Source organism: Hyaena hyaena, unplaced genomic scaffold (genome assembly GCF_003009895.1).
Source record: "Hyaena hyaena isolate Hyena2069 unplaced genomic scaffold, ASM300989v1 scaffold_236, whole genome shotgun sequence".
NCBI classification, from domain to species: Eukaryota; Metazoa; Chordata; class Mammalia; order Carnivora; family Hyaenidae; genus Hyaena; species Hyaena hyaena.
This window is the reverse complement of record NW_024080868.1, coordinates 1,811,632-1,832,944: the sequence shown is the minus strand read 5'-3', so window position 1 is coordinate 1,832,944 and position 21,313 is coordinate 1,811,632. Positions and strand designations below refer to the sequence as shown.

Sequence of the window (21,313 nt, the reverse complement as noted above, 5' to 3'; positions counted from 1 at the left end):
ACAGCGTGAGCAGGGGAGGGTCAGAGAGAGAGGGAGATACAGAATCTGAAACAGGCTCCAGGCTCTGAGCTGGCTGTCAGCACAGAGCCTGAAGTGGGGCTCGAACCCACGAACTGTGAGATCATGACCTGAGCCGAAGTCGGACGCTTACCTGACTGAGCCACCCAGGAGTCCCTTTTTAGCTTTATTATGATGAGTGGGGCCGAGGGTGGGGTGCAGCTTTGGGAAGAGTTCTCTTTGCCCAGTTTGAGATTCCTATCAGGCAACATTATGGAAATGTTGACTCAGCAATTTGGTGTAGTTCACAGCACAGATCAGGCCTAGCAATGTAGGTTTGGAGATCAGAGTCATGTGGATAACATTTGCAGGGGGACTGAGTGATGTCACCGAAGGCGAGAAGACATAGAGAAGGAACCTCAGAATAGATATTTAGAGACTAAGCATCAATATTACCACCTGTATATCAGAATCATCATACCGCTGTTGGAAGGATTACATATGACTTTTGTATGCAAACCACTGTGACTGGGTGTTCTATAGCCATTATTCCTCTTTATTTCATTCATTGTTAGCAGGTGACCTCTCCTCCTACTCCCCTGAAGAAAGCAGAAAACAAAGGCCATCAGGAGTCCACTTCCCAGCCCTCAAATCGGCTTGTAAATTTATCATCCATTGTCTCTTCCTTCCAATGTCATAAGATAACAAATTCCCTTTCCTCTTCAAAGTTCATTTTTCCCAGGCTGTCAGCTCTATTCCTCCCACCACTTCCGGGACATTGCCCTACCAATTATGACATTCTGTTTTATGCTTTGTATTCTTTCCCCTTTATAGGTTTTTCCTCTCAGTCTACAAGCATGAGTATATTCCATCTTTTAAAAAAAAAAAAAAAGTCTTCCTTATTGCTTTTAATGATTTTTCTATAGAAAGTGCTTCTCTGTTTTAATTATGCATATGAAATATCAGGGGATCTTCTTAAAATGCAGGTTATGATTCAGTAGGTAGAGAGAGAGTGCACAGCTGAGATTCTGTTGGATGCTGATGCTAATACCACTGGTCTACAGACCAACTTTGAGCAGCAAAGTCCTGGAGATGTGGTGCTCAACCTTGACTGTATAATGGAGTCACCTACAGAGCCTTAAAGAATGCTCCTATCTGGGTGCCATGTCTTTGACATGGGCTGTGGGCTTGGCATCAGGCTTTTAATAAAGTCTCCCTAGAGGCCCCTGGGTGGCTCAGTTGGTTAAGTGCCTGACTCTTAATCTCAGCTCAGGTCACGATCTCATGGTTTGTGAGTTCGAGCCCCTCATGCTTGGGATTCTGTCTCTCCCTCTCTCTGTCCCTGCCTTCTCTAACTTGCTCTCTCAAAATAAATAAATAAACTTAAAAAAAATCTCCCTAGATGATTCTAATGTGCAATCAGAATTGAGAACTCCTGCTTTCCAGAGGCTGGAATTACAAGGAACTTCCAACATCATATATTTCTTCAGTGTTTGAAATTTTTACAAATACTATGCTACCTTGGATTTAAACAAACAAACAAACAAACAAAAAAGGAAGATGGATCAAAAGAAAATAAAGGGTAAAAGGAAAGGAAAAGGAAGAAGGAAGGGAGAGAGAAGGATGAGAAGAAGAAAAGACTTTCTTGGCCAAATAAGTAAAGCACTTTCCTTCTTGATCAAATTTCCTGAAGTATCCACTTCCTCACTTCCCATTAACACCTTGACCTTGTTCAGCTTGGCTTCTGTGCCTTTATCTCCCTAAAACTGAACTTACATTGACCACACAAGGCAAGGGCACTTGTCTCAGTTCTTATCTTCCTGATCTTGCTGCCGTATTTGACACTGTTAGCCACCATTGGAAGAGATCTCAGGGACTTGAGACAATATCCTGGCACTCGTATTATTATGAGGTTTTTCTTCCTTCTTGGGCACTACGAAAGAGAATAGCAAATTGTGAATGATTTTGTGTTATCTTTAAGCTTTTGCAAAGCTCTTGCAAAAAATTCTCTCCATGTTCAAAATCAATGTCCAACCTAAAAAAGATAAGTAAAAAGAGTCAAGGCATTTTTCCCTCCTTGAAGGAATTTCTCAACACCACAGACAAAATGCACCAGGTCTGCTTTCTCGTACAAGAGTTGAGGGGGGAGTAGGTGTGTTCACGACTGCACAGACACTTGAAAAAAAGAAGAAACATTTTTCACAAAGAACTTATGCCAGTTCAAGTCCTTCACGAAGCATACACTAACATAACATTCAAGTGCAAGGAAAATCTCTGAAGCAAAAGGGACACAGGGGCAGGAGTGGGTGAGAAGAATGTCCCACTCCCCTGCAGGTCTGACACCTGGAAGGCAAAAGAGGAAGCAGGACTTGGATCGGGGCAGGAGCGAGGGTGGCATGGAGGCAGAGCCTCAGACCACAGTGCAGCTCAGAGAAAGTCTCAGATCCCAGAGCAGAGGTGGCGCGCTGGAGTGCCCCCTGTGGGGAGGACCAGCCCAGCTCTAGCTCCCCGACACGCGGTCACTGGCTGAGAACAGCCTGCCCGCGTGTGGTTTGGGGAATCCTGCAGTGGATCCTCAAGGCAGCACGGGTGGATCCGCAGTGAATGGAGAACAGAGCATCATGTCCCATGGCTGCCCAGGACTGAAACTATGTGAGCAGTTATTTGGGACTAAGCATCATGCCCCATGGCTGCCCAGGACTGAAACTATGTGAGCAGTTATTTGGGACCAAGCATCATGCCCCATGGCTGCCCAGGACTGAAACTATGTGAGCAGTTATTTGGGACCAAGCATCATGCCCCATGGCTGCCCAGGATTGAAACTATGTGAGCAGTTATTTGGGTAGTTTTCAATATGACTGGGGAAGCAGAATAATCTTTGACCGGTCTTCCTCTTAAGCTTCTGAAACTTTCATCTCATTCCTTATCTTAGAAGCAACCAAAGTAGGTCTAGTCTAAAAGTAAGGAGATTGGCCCTGATTTGATAAAATGCCCAAGACACCGTGCGCTGTCTCTGGAAACACCCTCCACCCAGGGCTCCCACCACACCCTTGGCTCTTCTCCATCCGGTCCTCCCGGCGCTCTGTCCCCACTGCCCAGGCTCCTGTTGGGATGGGATTTGAAGTACTACTTAATAAACTTTTTTTATTAATACTATTTCCTCCTTACTTTCCTCTCTTACGTCATCCCTCAACCCAGTTCAGTCATGGAAAGTGGGACAGACGTTAAAGGTACACAGTATCCAAATCTCTCTTTGGGTGATACTGCTCATCCTCAGGCCCCAAGGTGGGAGTGGGGAATTTACCAAGGACTGGGGGTTCGGGGCAAGGGCCAGTCTGGAGGACACACACACAACATCTCAGTATCTTGATCTATTCTCTTTTCTCTCGGCTTTTGCCAGCCCAGAGAAGTTTATCTAGTCTGTGAGGCCTAGAGACATGCGAGTGTCAAATCAAGACCCAAGCCCAAAATCATCTGCATTAATCCCTAGTGTTAATCTTCTCCCTTTAGTGAAAGTATAATATGACCTATACCGGTGACATTGGGCAAGAGGAAGAAAGAACCAAGGCTTGAGGGGAAAAAGCAAGGCTTGGCCATGGAGCAAAGAGAAAAAAGCACATTTTGAAAAGTAAAAGGACGTTTTTAAATTTAATCAGGCACAAAACTTGCAGACAAACTGTGAAGTGTTAGACATAGAAACCTATAGGTAGAACAGAACAGTCCTAATCTTAAATGGCTAAAACATTTTACCTCATTACCACATCCTTACAACAGCCTTTAAGTGCACAATTTTCCAGCAGGACATGAACAATGAATGTAATGAGAATGATAAATGAAGGGAAATTAACCCAGACTGGATTCCTGGTCCAGATGAAAATTTCTTTCTCTGAGCTCCTAAAAACAGGTTTGTAGCCTGGGCCCTGTCTGGGTTTTTCAGAATATGGCCCCAGGATCTTCTGCTTCAGTGGGAGTCCCTGTTAAAAGGCCATTCCTGGGGCACCTGGGTGGCTCAGTTGGTTGAGCATTCGACTTCGGTTCAGGTCATGATCTCACGGTTTTTGGGTTCGAGCCCCACGTCGGGCTCTGTGCTGACAGCTTAGAGCCTGGAGCCTGTTTCAGATTCTGTGTCCCTCTCTCACTCTGCTCCTTCCCTGCTCATTCTCTCTCTCTCTTACTCTCTCAAGGGTAAATAAACATTAAAAATTAAAAAAAAAAAAAAAGCCATTCATTAGGCTTACCCCAGACTTACTGAATCAATCTGTAAGAGGAACCCAAATAATATGCAATTTTAACAACCACCTCAGGTGATTATTATACATGCTCACATTATACAATCACTGCTTCTGAATTTAATGAAACTTACCAAAAGGGAGTGAAGAATGCTGACACCTGGGATCTGGGAATAGTCTAGTTTATATTACAGAATAATAGAAAACATTATGGGCCTTGTGTATAATTTAGGATCAGGAGCAGACAATACCCAGATCACAGTAGCCACCTTACCTTATTTAATTTTCTTAATGTTTTTATTTATTTTTCAGAGAGAGAGAAAGAGAGCATGAGTAAGGGAGAGGCAGAGAGAAAGAGGGAGACACAGAATCTGAAACAGGCTCTGGGCTCTGAGCTGTCAGTACAGAGCCCAATGCAGGGCTCAAACTTGGGAACAGTGAAATCAAATCATGACCTAGGCTGAAATTGGTTGCTCAACCGACAGAGCCACTCAGGCACCCCTGGGCCTCTGATATTCTATATTTGGACAAAGTGCTGTTTCTCCTCTTCTTCCTGGATGCATGGCCACTTACCTGGTGACCGCATTTCCCAGCCTTATTTGTAGCTACATGTGGCCCTATGACCAAGTGTGAGCCAATGGAATGTGATTGAAAGACAGCACACAGTTTTCAAATCATCCCTAACTTAACTAGTCTCTCTGCAATTTGGCTTTTCTCACATTCTGTGAATTGCATCAAGGAAATGAGAGTGACTTTAATCGTACAGAAAAGGACAATGTCCAAAGAAATGGAATAACAAGGTGGTAGGAACTTAGTTCTTAATGAGCCCTGTGGAGAAGGGTTGCTCCATCAGCTTAAACAGACTATGATGTTATATGAAGGAAAAATTAGCCCCCATATTAGTTAAGCCACTGTATTTTTTGCCTTACCTTTGCTATTGCATCTTACTTAGTCTTTACCTTAACAAACACTAAGAACTACCCTTAAGCAATTACCACTTAGAACCACCCATTAAATCAGATTTCTGAATCCTTGACAGTCGGTGTCATGTTTATACTCCCCAGCAGACCCTTTGCTTACATGGACCCTATATAGCAAATATCTGAAAGGGAGCTATGCCTTACCACAAAGGAGACTATAAAAAGACGTAAAGAAATGCATAAGGCCACCATGCATGTAGGTAAAACAGATTTATAAGGCTAGTATGATTTATGAGACAGCTTTGTCCCTGTGGCCAATCTTTGAATGGCATTGGAATATACTCTTTTCCAGCATCTCAACAAAGAGCACACTTTTTCAATGTTTTGTTTAAAAAATAACCTTTATTGGCTTTCCTGTACAATATATAAGTTGACTTAAGGTGTTTAAGAAAGGATTTTCAGGTGTTGAAAGAGGTATCATTGGGTAGACTCTTCAATCTGCTAACAACAACAAGCCAAGTACAAACTGAATGCTCTCAATTTAGTAAATAACACACATATAAACAAGTGGTTCTGAATTTTTGCACATTTGACTTACAACACTTGAGCTTGTGCATTATACAAAGATGCCTTTTGATTATATTTCATGTCCTGAATTGAGATTTTCTTAAGTCTGGAAAACAAATATTTCATACTATTTACACTGCCTGTCCCAAAACTGTATTTGATTTTGCCACATTCAACCCTAGTATAGACTTGAATATGCAACTGAGCACTGTCTGTAAATATATACACCTAGAAAAAAATATATGAAAATGTTACTAGTGAGTCTGAGGGCTACATTACCAGTTACTCTGAGTTATGGGATTACAGACTATTTTTATATTCCTTTGTTCTTTGTCTATTTCTGTATTATAGGGTTTTTTTTTTCATTTTATTTATATTAGAGAGAGAAAGAGCAAGAGTGAGAGGGGGAGAGGAGCAAAGGGAGAGAGAGAATCTTTTCTTTTCTTTTCATTTAAATCCAAGTTAGTTAACATATAATGTAATAATGGTTTCAGGAGTAGAATTTAGTGATTCATCGCTTACATATAACACTGAATGCTCATCACAAGTGTGCTCCCAAATGTCCATCACCCTTTTAGCCCATTCCCCCCACCCAAAACCCCTCCAGCAACCCTCAGTTTGTTCTTTGTATTTGGGAGTCTCATATGGTTTGCCTCCCTCTCTGTTTTTATCTTGTTTTTCCTTCCCTTCCCCTGTGTTCATCTGTTTTGTTTCTTAAGTTTCTCATGAGTGAAATATTATGATACCAGTCTTTCTCTGACGGACTTATTTCACTTAGCGTAATACCCTCTAGTTCCATCAACATTGTTGAAAATGACAAGATTTCATTCTTTTTGATCTCTAAGTAATTATTCCATTGTGTAAATGCCTTCTTTTTCCATTTGTCAGTCGATGGGCATTTGAGCTCTTCCCATGATTTGGCTATTGTTGATAGTGCTGTTATAAACATTGGGGCACATTTGGCTCTTCAAATCATCATTTTTGTATCCTTTGGATAAACACATAGCAGTGCAATTGCTGGGTTATAGGGTAGCTCTATTTTTAATTTTGTGAGGAACCTCCATTCTGTTTTCCAGAGTGGCTGCACTCCCACCAACAGTGCAAAAGCGTTCCCCTTTCTCTGCATCCTTACCAACAACTGTTGTTTCTTGAGTTGTTAATTTTAGCCATTCTGACAGGTGTGAGATGGTATCTCATTGTGGTTTTGATGTGTATTTCCCAAGAGGGAGACAATCTTAAGTAGTTTCTTTGCTCAGCACAGAGCCCAGTGTGGGGCTCGATCCCACAACCCTGGGATTATGACCTGAGCTGAAACAGGAGTTGGACACTCAATTGACTGAGCCACCCAGACACCCCAATAAGCTTATAGTTTTATAATAAAGAGGAAACAGACCTATAGGGTCTCACAACCATAGTAGGATTTCTCATTCTCTTTGCATGTCTTCTCAGGTCCTACTCCAATGCCTTACACATAATACATATTCAATAAATAATGCAAGAGAAGGAAGAAAGGAGAAAAGAGAAAAGGAAGGAAGAATTAAATGGAAAAGATGAAATCTGTTAAGTGCCATCTGTTTGCCCCTCCAGATTCACTCTGTACCCTGGTCTGAACCCTAAGACTGATCAGCATGAACTGCCTAAGTGGGCTCTTTGTTTCCTGGTTTCTGGTTGGCTTTGGCCAAGGGGACACACTGGCAGATCAGATGTGGAATAAATATTTATTCCCTGGAATCACACCCTGTGGGTCACTGTCGCCTGCGGCCCCACTCAACCAGCGAGACCCAAGACCCTTCCCACATAGCTCTTCTGATGGGAGAAAGCACTGCCCCTTCTTGCCCTTCAGATCTTGGGGCAGCCACATGCCCCACTTGTACTTGTGCTGTCCTAGCTTTTACACTGTTTCTACATCTTGTCCAGCCCTTTACAAATAGTCTCATTATTAAACCCTCCTAAAAGTGTCCAATTGGAATGGTCCACACACGTATTGTCAAGAAAGAAACTGACACTGAATCTGTTGGTGACAAAGAACCCAACAAGTTCTATCCTCTAATAACCCTCTTGAAGAAGGGTTCGGGAAAACATTTTAAAAACATCACTAATATTGCTCATTTCAAAATGTAACAAAATTTAAACAGAAAAAAGATTATGTTCATTGAGAAACTCCACTTTAACACCAAAGATTTTGTAGTTACGATAGTTATGCTTTTTCTCCTGAAAAGACAAAGATAAAAATCTACATGCATAGTCCCGTCTTTCCTCATCTTTTCAATAACCTTTAGCAATTTAACATCCTCTATACTCAATATTAATTGCTTAAAACATGCACAAATGAAGGATACCTATTGTAGTATGAGAATGTTCTCAGAGATTAGTTATTCCTTTTTAAAGATCATTTCTTATCTATGCATCAATGATTTTTTTCTCTTGGTGTCTTTGAAAGCAAAAAAAAAAAAAAAAAAAAAAAAAAAAAAAAAAAAAATTAACCCAGAAAAGCTAAGTGGGGCTATTTTAGTACTTAAAAATTAGTATTAATGTTATAAAAATCACAAATCCAAAAAGCAGGTCTTAATCCAATTTACAAATCTTATTTTATTTCTACATCTAGTGAACTTTAACATGAACCTTTAAAGTGGCCTTGTATTGATATCTGGTGTCATTTACAATTAAACTTTGCTTAAATATTCTAAATTTAATATATTCCTTTTACTTATCCTTCTATTTAGCAGAACTTACTATATGTTTAGGAGAGTAATGAATTCAATGGGTTAAAATTATAAATTTTATAAATCTTAAGTTCTGTTAAACACTGCAATGCTTTTTACAAGCTTTGTAAATCTATCTTAATCTTTCCAACTTAAAAAGTCACAACTCTAAAATTAAAAACTCAAGTATACATTTTAAGTTGGAATCATGAGGATAATGTATCAGATCCTCTAGTAAGCCAAGTTATCTTAACTATTAAAAATATTTTAAGTATAAACAGTCAAATAGTCAAATCATACCCAAGTTAATGCAAAACAATTTATATCATTGGTTGTTAATTCATTATTTCTATACATAAGGGTCAAATGAGAGAGTTATATTATCCAAGCAAATTGGAACTATTATCACTAGTAAGTTGATATAAACATCCCCCAAACAAACAAGGTTATCTGCTTAGTGGCTGATATTGACCAAAAACTTGACTAAGACACCTCAGGAGCAGCCAACATTTAGAGCAATTTTTCTTGCAACACTGAGGCAGCCTGAGCCTTATTTTATGGGCTGGTCTCAATAGCCCCATTCCTCGGATTCAGGTTATATATTACCTAATACTCAAGGGAGTTGAGCTCAGTTCATTTATTTACTCCTTGATTCTACTCTCAATTTTTTTCATCTTTTTCCTTTTGGTGGATACAGTTCTTACAAACATTTTAATGATACCGGTTAGGCAGTGTATATCTTTTCTTTTTCTGTGTCATGCTACTAATAGTAGTCTCTTACCATCACTACCACTCTTCTTTAGGTTACCATATGATAGCAATGGCCTGGCTTAAGGATAAGTTTCATAGGTCTCTAGGGGAAGCACTTTAACATTTCCCAGCCCTCTTGGGCCCTGCTCTTGCATGGTATGCCTTAGCCTGTGGAGGACTAGTCTTAGATGACTTGGGTTGAGCGGCCCTGGGCTGAGAAGGTTTACACTGGGAGAGTTGGGATGGGCATGGTTTGGGCTGAGTGTGTTTGGGTGGAGAGGGTTTAGCGGGGGAGGGCTGGGGCTGAGTGGGTTTGGGTGGAGAGGGTTTAGCAGGAGAGGGCTGGGGCTGAGTGGGTTTGGGTGGAGAGGGTTTGACCTGGGATGGCTTGGGCTGACTGGGTTTAAACTGAGAGCTGGGTAAACATTTGCTGTTGGATCTGGGATAGGATCCCATTTGGAAGTCTGGATTTAAAGGTCCATCCTGTGTCTTCAATCTGGTTCCTTGATGAGAAGCAGGTCTTATAGGTTTTTGTGTGGCTCCTGCTGGTGGAAAGGCCTGAGGGTAAAAACTTTCAATATGGGATGTTGTTTTCATAGGTTTCCCAGTTGCTCTTGGTGGCTGTGTTCTATGGGCATAGGCTTGCTTAGGCTGTGGCTTCCCAGTTGCTTCTGGTGGCTGCAAACCCGGGGAGTGGGAGTGACCTACCTGGGAGACCACTGCCCCAGACTTTTTAAGAGCTCCCATTGTCTGTGGTCTCCTGGGCCAGGCCTGTAAATGCTGAGACACAGGTCTTGGTGATCTTCCAATTGTTTTAGTCATGGGATGTCCCCAAGCAGTTCTTGAAAATTTCGTGAATCTTTCAGGTGAATAAAATCTCTGGGGTTGGAAGTACCGAAACCAAAAACTTTTACCTCGACCATAGGCCCTTGTTTTCTGAAAAGGCCAGGGATGGAACCACTTCGACCTCTGCTCTGACCAAAAGTGGGAGCCCATAACCCAGGGGGCTTTGAGAGAAACATGGTTAAAGTCACCTCCAATTCTGCTTGGTAAAGGACAGGAGTTTTCCAGATGAGGTGTGAATACTGGGGGGAGGTAGAAACTCTGGAGATTCTTGCTAGCCCCAGGCTCTCTTACAGGCATCACAGCTGGGCTTTCACATGAGCTTTCTGGCTGACTGTGTCTTTGTTGTCTCTCATCTTTAGCTGTTCCAGACAAATTTTCACTAGGGGGAGTTTGAAGCCCCTGAACGTTCTCAAAGTCTTGATCTACCTGGATTCCCAACTCCCTGGCCAGGGAGCCCATATCCTCCATGGACACACATCTGAGTGAAGAGGACATCGCTTCCTGGAGAGCAGCTTGAAGACCCTCAATATTCTTCCCTCTCTCCCCAGCTTCTTCTCCCTCCCAAAACAGAAGCTGTGATGGCTTCAGCTTCAGAGTCCTCTGGAAAAGTTGTGTCTCTTCACTCTCCTGGGCCTGGGGACTGAGGACAAAGTAGAATCTCTCCGTGGCAGCTTCTCCTAAAAACATCAGCAAGTCCCACTCCTTCTCACCTAGGTAGTCAGTGAAAAAAAACACAGCTGAGGAAACTTCCACCAAGAAACTGAACTGCGTCCAAAAACTTTCTAGATCTCCACGAAGGTTGGCCAGAGCAACAGGCTTTTGGAAAACACTAGCATTTTCCTTTAGACCATCACTATCAGGAAAATGCCACATTATCTCTACCAGGCCATCAGAGATTTGCCGGGGAAATACTGGGACAGTAAAATCTTGATGGAGAAAGATTTTGTGAGATTTTAGTTGGTCAGGGCCAAGCAGTGTGTTGAGGATTCTGGACTTGGAGAAGCTACAGTATCCGAGGCGCACAAAAGAGATGACAGGCATCTTCATGAGAGTCAGGCACTTTTCTGTATCTCCTATGGGCCCTCCTGAAGACTGTGTTGACCACTTCTTCACAATGCCCTTCATGGCCCCCAGCATTAAGATGCTTTTGTTGTTTTCTGCGTCTGGCAGGAGCAGAGGAAGAGCAAACCGGCATTGATACATGTTGGACATGACTTCGCGTTGCAACGAGCTGTCTGAACAGAGCATAGAGGCACAAAGGACATCAAAGGGATTAATGGTTCATATGTCTCTCATTTCCAAATTCTCCACTCGGGTCAGCAGTTCCTCTTTGTTACCCTCACCTGGAACCTTGTGTCTGAGGATCGTATCTCTGGCTGTCACATCCAGCGCTTGAACTTTCACCAGGAAATTCCAGGCTAAGTCTCCTGGAGTCTCGGGTGCCCACAGACATCCTCGATCTAAGGAGAATTGTTTAACAACATCTGGCAGAAGCTTTCTGCTCCTATCCATGTTCAAACATGACAGGACATCTTTAAATACCTTTTTTCTTTATGTAGAGAAAAAGATACTCCGTGAATGTCACATTCAGAATCTAAGCTACCTTCACTGACTTTTAAAATTAAATAAGTAATTGACTTTTTCATTGTAAGATGGAACGGTACAAATAAAGTGAAAGTTCCCTTTCGCCACTCTGCCAATTCCATTTTCCTCCTAAGAGATGCCAATATGTTATGTATGTTTGCTTCCCATCCTTTTTCTATGAAAGTATGTAAGTAATGCATGCATACAGAGAAATATATTGTTTGGTTCAGTGGATACTATTTTATTTTTACATAAATTGTATTATACTAAACAAATGATTTTCTATTTCTTTTCACTTAATGGTGTTCTTTGCAAATTCTTCCAAGTCAGTTCATATATGTTTTTTTATTTTTTTATTTATTTATTTTTAATGTTTTTATTTATTTCTAGGAGAGAGAGACAGCATGAGAAGGGGAGGGTCAGAGAGAGAGGGAGTCACAGACTGAAACAGGCTCCAGGCTCTGAGCTGGCAGTCAGCACAGAGCCCGACGCGGGGCTTGAACCCACGAACCGTGAGATCATGATCTAAGCGAAAGTTGGATGCTTAACCGACTAAGCCACCCAGGCACCCTCATATATGTTTTTTTTAGCTAATCCATCATACTTCATGATTTGGATGGACCATTACTTGTTTAACCATTGTCTACTGATGATCATTTTGGTTTTCCAATTTTTTGGCTAATGTTTGTATGCATTGATGAAAAACCTTGTTAATGTTTTATGATATAAATGTATGAGGAGTTTTCTAGGTAGATACTGATCTCTTTTTTTATATATATTCTTTAATGCTTATTTACTTTTGACAGAGAGTGCATGCAGGGGAGGGGCAGAAAGAGGGAGACAGAGGATCTGAAGCAGCCTCCATGCTGTGAGCACAGAGCCAAATGCAGGGCTTGAACTCATAAACACTGAAATCACAACCTGAGGCAAAATCGAGTCTGCTGCTTAACCAACTGATACTGGTTTCTTTCTCTTTCTTCCTTCCTTCCTTTCTTGCTTTCCTTCTTTCTGTTTTTTAATTTTTTAATGTTTATTTATTTCTGGGAGAGAGAGAATGAGTGGGGGAGAGGCAGAGAGAGAGAGAGAGAGAGAGAAAGAATCCGAAGCAGGCTGTAGGCTCTAAGCTGTCATCACAGAGCCCAACACAGGGCTCAAACTCACAAACCCCAAGATCATGACCTGAGCCAAAGTTGGACCATTAACCAACTGAACCACCCAGGCACCCCTGATTTCTTTCTTAAATGTATCTCTTGCTACAGTTTGGAAAAATGAAAGATTTTATGTCCATTAAAGTTTTCTCAGAATTTATGTGCTGTACCTACTTTCTCCTAATCTCCAATTTTCTAATATGCCTCCTGGGAATACAGAGATTAGTGCTTAGTAGAGAAAGATCAGAGAGTACTTTTTTACTCCTGATAGATGGCAAACGAGCATAAGCTTCTTGGATTCCCTATAAAAATAGCCTGGAATAAACAGCGGAAGTGAGAGAAAAGTATGGATTTAAAGGATTAGCAAAGACAACTCTAAGAAATCCTTGGGCAGTCTAAAGGTCGCTTGAAGTGGAATACGTGTTGGGGTAAGAAGGTGAGGGAGGAGTTGGGGCTAGTAAAAAGGGTTCCCAGGGGAGGCAGTGAAAGGCTAGGTTGCAGGCAAACTTTTAGTCTCACTCTTGCCTATCATCTATTTTGCCTTTGGACAACAATCCTCTGTTTCTTCGGCACAAAAACTTGCACCCACAGAGCCCAGGCCAGGATATCTAGTACTGACAAGGTGAGGACTCGTCAGTCCTTCCTGACTACTGTGGAGCTCGTCTGGGATACCACACCAAGAAGCAACAGGGTAAATAAATCTTGTACATAGCAACAATGATACAATCAATAAGCACAGAAGTGGATAAAAAGAAAAAAGTTAAGGGGCACCTGGGTGGCTCAGTCAATTAAACATCCGACTTCGGCTCAGGTCATGATCTCACAGTTTGTGGGTTCAAGCCATGGTCAGGCTCTGTGCTAACAGCTCAAAACCCAGAGCCTGCTTTGGATTCTGTGTCACCCTCTCTCTGACCCTCCCCCACTCACACTCTGTCTCTCTCTCTTTCAAAAATAAACATTAAAAAAATAATTTTAAAAAAAGAAAAGAAAAAAGGAGCAATAATATCTAGAACCTAATATATTTTTGTAAACTTAAAATTTATGAAAATAGCCCAGCTAAGGCAAAAAGAAATGATTTTTAGCTACCACTCACTGAAAGGAGAATTTTGAACTGAAAGCTACCAGTTAGGTTATTTGGAAATGAACACAGGCCAAAAAAAAAAAAAAAAAAAAAAGACTCTTTGGAGATATTTAACAATTCAGAGTCTCTACAATCTATCATACACAATATTTAGGATGCAATCCAAAGTTAACAGACATAGGAAGAGACAGAACTATAACCCATACTCCATCAATGGAAACTGACCCAGATGTTAGATTTAGGATGTAAGAATTTTACCTTATTTTTTTTTAATGTGTATGTATTTATTTTGAGAGACAAAGTGAGTGAGTGTGCATGAGCAAGGGAGGGGCAGAGAGAGAGGGAGAGAGAGAACCCTGACATGGGGCTCAATTTCATGAACTGTGAGATCATGACCTGAGCCAAAATCAAGAATCAGACACTTAACCGACTGAGCCACCCAGATGCCCTTGGGACATAAGAATTTTAAAGTAGCGATCTTAACTACTCATAAGAATATAAAATAAAATAAACTCATAATGAGTCATTAAATAGGAATCCCAGGAAAAAAATAGAAAATATTACAAAATAGAAATTCTAGAATTAAAAATCACAATATCTAAATTTTTAAAAAATCAGTAAATGGACTTAACAGCAAATTGGAAGTGACAGAGATGGTCAGTATACTTAAAGATATAGCAATGGAAATGATCCAATCTGATGAACAGAGAGGCAAAAATACTAAACAAAAAAATATATAAAGCCGTAGAATCCATAGAACAATATCAAAACTTAAACATATATGTACTTGAAGTGTCAGAAAGGGAGGAGGAAACAAATGGGACAGAAAAAAATATTTGGATAAATAATGGCAGAAGATTTTCCAAATTTGGTTTTAAACAAAAGTTTTGCAGATTCTGCAAATCCTAAGGAGGATAGAAACAAAGAAAATCATATCTAAGTATATGAGTCAACTGCTAATAAAAATTTAAGAAAAAGAAATAACACTTATAATGATAAAATAACTGCAGACTTAGCATGAGAAACAATGAAAGCCAAAAGACAGGAATGGCATCCATAAAGTGCTGAAGGCAGAAAAGCTGTCAACCTATAAATCAGTATCTAACAAAAATATCCTTCTGGAACAAAGGCAAAAAAACATTTTTCAAAAAGCAAAAACTAAGAGAATTTCCCACTAATGGACCTACATTAAAAGAAATTCTTAAAAAAGAAATAATAAAAAGTCTTCAGGCTGAAGGGAAACATCACATGAAAACTTAGATCTTCAAGAAGAAAGGGCAAGGGAAATGGTAAATATAGGGTTCCTGCCACTGGAGGAACTCAACTGTAAGCTGGAAGGGAAGGGGGCTGATTGCTAGAATCTACACACAAGTTGACCTTATACAGTGCAGAGTACAGAAAGCAATGCCATAAGCCTTCTCGAGACTTAGATTAGACACTGTGACTTTTTTTGTCATGAAATTTAGCATAACAAAAAACATGATGATCCTTCTCCTTTGATTCAGATACATTTGTATGTTTTTCAGTTCCTAGCTGCATAAATATTGCAGAGGAAAAAGAGGGTAGCCTCATGCCTCCAGTCAACTAGACTGGATTGGTTAGATATTAGAATTAACGTTTCAAGTCAGAACTCTGTTATTACTGAGAATTTTCTTGAACTGTTTTGCTAAAGGTGTTAGATTGATTGCAAAAAATAGCCCCAATTAATGGCTTTCTGGGGATATTTTGGCTTTCTGCAATATTACTTTGAGAGAAGTGGTATCTATTTTTCCCCAGCTCTTTAATTTGCATTGTCTTTGTGTGACATACTTTGGCCAACAGAATTTTGCAGAAGTGATGGTGTTATGGGTTGAATTGTGCTTCCCCCACCCCCCCAAAAAATTGTGCAGTTCCCAGTACCTCAGAATGTGACCTTATTTGTAAACAAAATCTTTACAGAAGTCACATTAAAATGAGGTCATTAGGGTGAACTCCCATCCAGTATGGCTGCTGTCCTTACAAAGGGGAAAATTGAAAACAGAGATGTGCACAGAGGAGAAATGTTTTGAAGACACCCAGAGAGAAGATGGTCATCTGAACCCAGGGAATAACTGAGGCTACCAGACACTAGAGAGAGAACTGGAACAGCTCCTTCTAAATGCCTGCAGAGAGGCCTTGACCCTGCAAACACCTTGCTTTCACACCTCTGGCCCCGATAGCTGTGAGACAATAAATTCCCCATTGTCTCCTAAGCCACCCTGTGTGAGACTTTGTGAGCCTTAGGAAACTAATACATATGGCATGGTAGTTCTGAGTCTAACCCCTCTTTTCTCTCTTTCCCTCTCTCTATCCTTCTTGCCTTCTGTCTTACACTCCTCTGTCCTCACCGTAAGAATATGCCCCATCTAGTCTGAGAAGAAGTCCAGACCAGCCTGCCAGAAGATGACAGACTAGTCTATAGCCAGCTGACCACAGACACATGAGAAAACCCAGGAAAGACCAGAGGAACTGCCCAGCCAACTACAGACACATGAACAATAATACACATTCTTTGAAGCAACTGAATTTGGATAAGCTTTGTTATGCAGCAGTATTGGTACACTAAATAACTGATACAGAAAAGAAGACCATACAGTAAACAGTAACATACAAGAAATACATCATATTAGAATGTTACCTATGGAATAAGGGGAATGGGGAATAAAGAAAAAATGGAATAAACAGACAACAGGAACTTTTTACAGTATAATGATGATAATATGCAGTGAATAATTAAGTCACCCTATACAATAAGTGAAATATGTAAATAAATTTTAAAAATTAAGAATGAAGCCTAGGGTCACCTGGGTGGCTCAGTCGTTTGTCTGACTCTTGATTTTAGCTCAGGTCTTGATCTCAGTTTGTGAGATTGAGCCCCATGTCAGGCTCCATGCTGACAGTGCTTGGGATTCTCTTTCTTCCTCTCTCTCTGCCCATCCCATGCTCATGCTCATGCTTGTTCTCTCTCTCTCTCTCTCCCTCCCAAAATAAACAAAGAAACTTTAAAAAAAAAAAAAAAGAACAAGGCCTAAAAACGATTATGGATTGGAAGGTAGGAGGGTAAACAAGAATTGTGTTGTGGATGGAATAGTACTCAGCCATCAAAAAGAATAAAATCTTGGGGAGCACAGGTGGCTCAGTCAGTTAAGGGTCCAACTTTGGCTCAGGTCATGATCTTGTGACCATGAGTTCAAGGCCCACAGAGGGCTCTGTGCTGATAGCTCAGAGCCTGGAGCCTGCTTCAGATTCTGCATCTTCCTCTCTCTCTGCTCCTCTCCCACTCATGTTCTGTCTCTCTCTCTCAAAAATAAACATTAAAAAAATTTATTGGAAAAAAGAGCAAAATATTGCCATTTGCAATGATGGGGATGAAGCTAGAGTATATTATGCTAGGTGAAAATAACTCAGTCAGAGAAAGACAAATAACCATATAAATTCACTCCTATGTTGAATTTAAGAAACAAAACAGATGAACATATAGGGGGGCTAAAAAATAAAAAAGAAAGAGGGAAACAAACCACAAGAGACTCTTAACAATAGAGAACAAATTGAGTGTTGATGGAGGGAAGTGGGCAGGGGATGCACTAGAAGGGCAATGGGTATTAGAGGGCACTTGTTATGATGAGCACTGGGTGTTTAATGGAAGTGATGAATCCCTGAATTCTACTCCTGAAACCCATATTGCACAGTATGTTAACTCACTAGAATTTAAATAAAAATTTGAGGGGTGCCTGGGTGGCTCAGTCAGTTAAGCATCTGATTTCAGCTCAGATCATGATCTCACAGTTCGTGGGTTCGAGCCCCGCATCAGGCTCTGTGCTGACTGCCAGCTCAGAGCCTGGAGCCTGTTTCAGTCTGTGACTCCCTCTCTCTCTGACCCTCCCCTGCTCACGCTGTCTCTCTCTCTCTCTCTCAGAANCCAGCTCAGAGCCTGGAGCCTGTTTCAGTCTGTGACTCCCTCTCTCTCTGACCCTCCCCTGCTCACGCTGTCTCTCTCTCTCTCTCTCAGAAATAAATAAAGTTAAAAAAAGTTTTAAAATAAATAAAAATTTGAAAAGAAAAAAAAAGAATTGTGTCATGGGTTAAATTATGTACCCCTCAAATTCCTATATTGAATTCCTACTCCCTACCCCCACCGTGCCACAGGATGTGATATTATTTGGAAATAGAGTCACTGTAGATATAATTAGTTAAGAGGAGGTCATTAGGGTGGGTTCTAATTTAATATGACTAATGTCCTTATAAAAAGGGGAAATTTGGACCTAGAGAACTGCACCCAGGGGAGATGACTATGTGAAGATCAAGGCAGATGAGAGGGATATTTTTATGAGCCAAAGAATGCTGAAGATTTCTAACAAACTGCCAGGAACTAGGGACAGATCCTCCTTTACAGCCTTCAGAAGTAACCAACCTTGATTTCAGACTTCTAGCCTCCAAACTGAGATGCCGGATTTCTGTTGTTTATTGTTTAAGCCACTTTCGTGGCACTTTGTTACAGCAGCCCGTAGCAAACTTATACAACGTGTGATGAGGAGGACATTACTCCTCTCCTACTTAGAACTGGATGGTGAATCCCCACAATTTGGACTAAGTGTGAGATGATAACTATGTTTTCTTTCTTTGCTCAAAGCTTCGTGATTTTTATTTTCATAGACAATATCTCTCCAAATGAAGCATTTCTAATATTTTGAATTTTCATTCAGAAATATTTCAATTCAAGATACCAATATAATATCCCTTATCAAGATGATAACTTATTACTGGATCAAGCCAAGTACCAATATTCTGGGATCTTACTCAATTATTACAAGTTCCTCTCTGATTTTCACTTCAGCAGTTTGGCCCATAATCTCCAGATCCCTCTGATTGGTCACAAAAGCACTAAAATGACTTAAAAGTCTTAATTTGAGCAAATAGAAGGCAACATCTAAAACTAATGCTTAGCAACTAATATGTATCATGGAGGCGACTGCATAAACCTGTAAGCTCAGTCAGTATTTATTTTTGCTTATGCTGTCCATCATTTTGTAGGGTCTACATCTTCCTGTCAAACCCACCCTTAAGGAAATTCCAAATTAGAGGGGTACAAGGAATTTCTGAGTAGCTGCTTTTCTGGTGCCTTTCCTTACCCCTTCTCCCCTCTATGTCACAGAAACCTAAAAATAAGTTGTTGCCTAACTATCGCATAGTATTGCCATACCTTCCATCCATTTCTCCTCCTCCTCCAATGACATGCCAGATTCTGAATCCTCATAACTCTGTTCTTCATCAGAGAACTGTGAGGTTTCTGAATATGCAAAGCTCTCTTCACCATCATGGACATTGTGCTCTGAGTCGTTAGAATCCTCTTCTTCCACAGAGGTTTTTGCATCTTCAGAGTGTCCAACAGATTCTAAATATTCATCTTTTCCTAAGTACAAAGAATCATCTGGCTCCTCATATCTTTGTCCATCCTGTAAATATTCAATAGTTGCTGGAATTTGGTATTTAATGTTCTCAACTAAATGAGGCAATATGACTTTTTGTGAGTTGTATTCCTCCTCATTTTCCCTTGAGGACCAAACACCTTCCTTATAACTAATTTTCATGTCCCTGAAGGTCTCAGAGATTCCCATATCCACGTGTTCTTTCTCTTTGAAGGACACTGTGATTTCAGGATTCTCGGGCTGTTTCTCTCCAGAGGAAAAAACATCTTCTGAATTCTTGCTTATCCCTATAGATTGAAGAGGTTCTATATTCTCATGTTTTAAAAATTCTGAAAAGAACAAGAAAGTTTGGGGGGGAGGGGGTTACTTTGCTTTTCCAAATTACCAAAAAGAAATTTTATAATAACTTCAGTTTCCAAGACCTCAAAGCATCATCTCTCTTCTTTATTTCAAAAATGGAGGACAGGAATACCTAGCATCCCCCAGATAAATAACAAGTCAACTGTCATACTTTCTTTCTCTCACTGAAAAAAAAAATCAGATCACATTCCTACCTTGCTCAAAAGTTTGGCTCTTCATAGCAAACTCAAGGAGTACATGAGTGAAACAGAAAATTTGAGTCCTATGAATAGTGCTTACTTGTGGATTTACTGTGACCCAAAACAAGTCGGATTTCCTAGGGCCATTGCTGATGAAATCTGATCCTCATAATTTCTAATCAGGAAGCAAATAGCTCTAATTCAGAATCATAAGTTCTAAAAATAGTAATATCTATTTCTCTAAGCATATGGGTCTTGTCCTACATTAGAGACTGCTAACATGAACATTTTTATCTGATCCTCTACCTCTTGAAGTAATCTTCAATATTTTTTTGATATTTAGAAAAAGGAGCTACACCTGCCTCTAGTGGTAATGTAGAGAATCACTAAAAAATCCATTCTGGAAGAAATACTCCCTCATCTGTCATTTATTATCTTTCAACATTGAAGAATTAGCATTTTGATTGTTCCAGAAAAGTTGGCTTCGCAGGTATTCTTATCACAGAAAAAAATGAAGTTACTGATCCACCATTTATGTGTGCTATAAATCATTTTTCTCATATTTCCAAAATGGCTATACTAAGTGAAAGATCCAGCTTTTGGGCTTAGGATTGTTAAATATCCATGAATTTACTTACTGAATAATAAGCAGTTTATACTAGCACTAAAACTTTGCAAGCTTTGGATACAGTTTGAACAAAGAACTATCAATCCCCTAAATCAATAAAATACATTGTTCCCTGCTTTTAAAATCCTGGACACTTTCCCCCTTTATCATTTGTTAGTGAAAATTATCTCCAGGAGATAGGCAAATGAAAACAGAAGGCAATAATATTCTTTTTTCAGGAAATCTGCTTTGTCACTCTTACCGCCCCCCCCCCCACCCCCCACAAAAGTACAGAAATCCAACTTACCGTGCTGTAAGCCACAAATGGTAGCTGACTCTGGAATAGTACTAAGTAAACACTTGAGAAACTGCTGACAGCTTACCTCTCCCCTTTTCTGTACCAAAATTAACAGCTTTCGACTTTTCTTCAGGGGATCTGTAACATTCTCCAGAGTCTCATACTCTTCCTCAGAAATCAGTCCCCCGGAGGTTAATGTATCTAAGACAGAATCGGGATCTTGTTGGAGGATTTCAAGTAACTTTTTTCGGTCTCTTTCTACAATCTCTGAAGAAATGCTGCTGGCAGCCATTGTTCCTGTGTCCTCTAGACCAGGAGATGGATTATGAAACCATTCCGGTAGTAAATAAATACAAGTTTTTAAAAAAATGGCAAGGAGTAATTCTATTTGGCAAAGATTAAACAGGTCAAAGATACCTAGCATTGGAGAGGACAGGTACAAACAAGCCAAGGCGGTGCGGCAAGTTGGGGGTGGGGGGAGCCCTAAACCTACCCAGGTCTGCCTCCCTATAGATTATTTATCTGCTCTCTTGATGAGTTGACTCAGTCTCCTCATGACTCAGCCCCAGGGTCAATTCCTCTGAGAAGTCTCTTGAAATTT

General features: G+C 40.4%; 1 protein-coding gene across 1 annotated transcript; it reads right to left on the bottom strand.

Annotated features, from left to right (window-relative positions):
* Positions 1 to 8,168: 8,168 nt before the first annotated feature.
* On the bottom strand, positions 8,169 to 21,010 carry CARD6 (caspase recruitment domain family member 6). Its single transcript, XM_039244295.1, is given in 3 exon segments — positions 8,169 to 11,564; positions 19,043 to 19,597; positions 20,722 to 21,010. Coding segments are annotated over 3 exon segments (3,120 nt in total). The 5' UTR covers positions 21,005 to 21,010; the 3' UTR covers positions 8,169 to 9,282.
* Between the last annotated feature and the right edge of the window lie 303 nt (positions 21,011 to 21,313).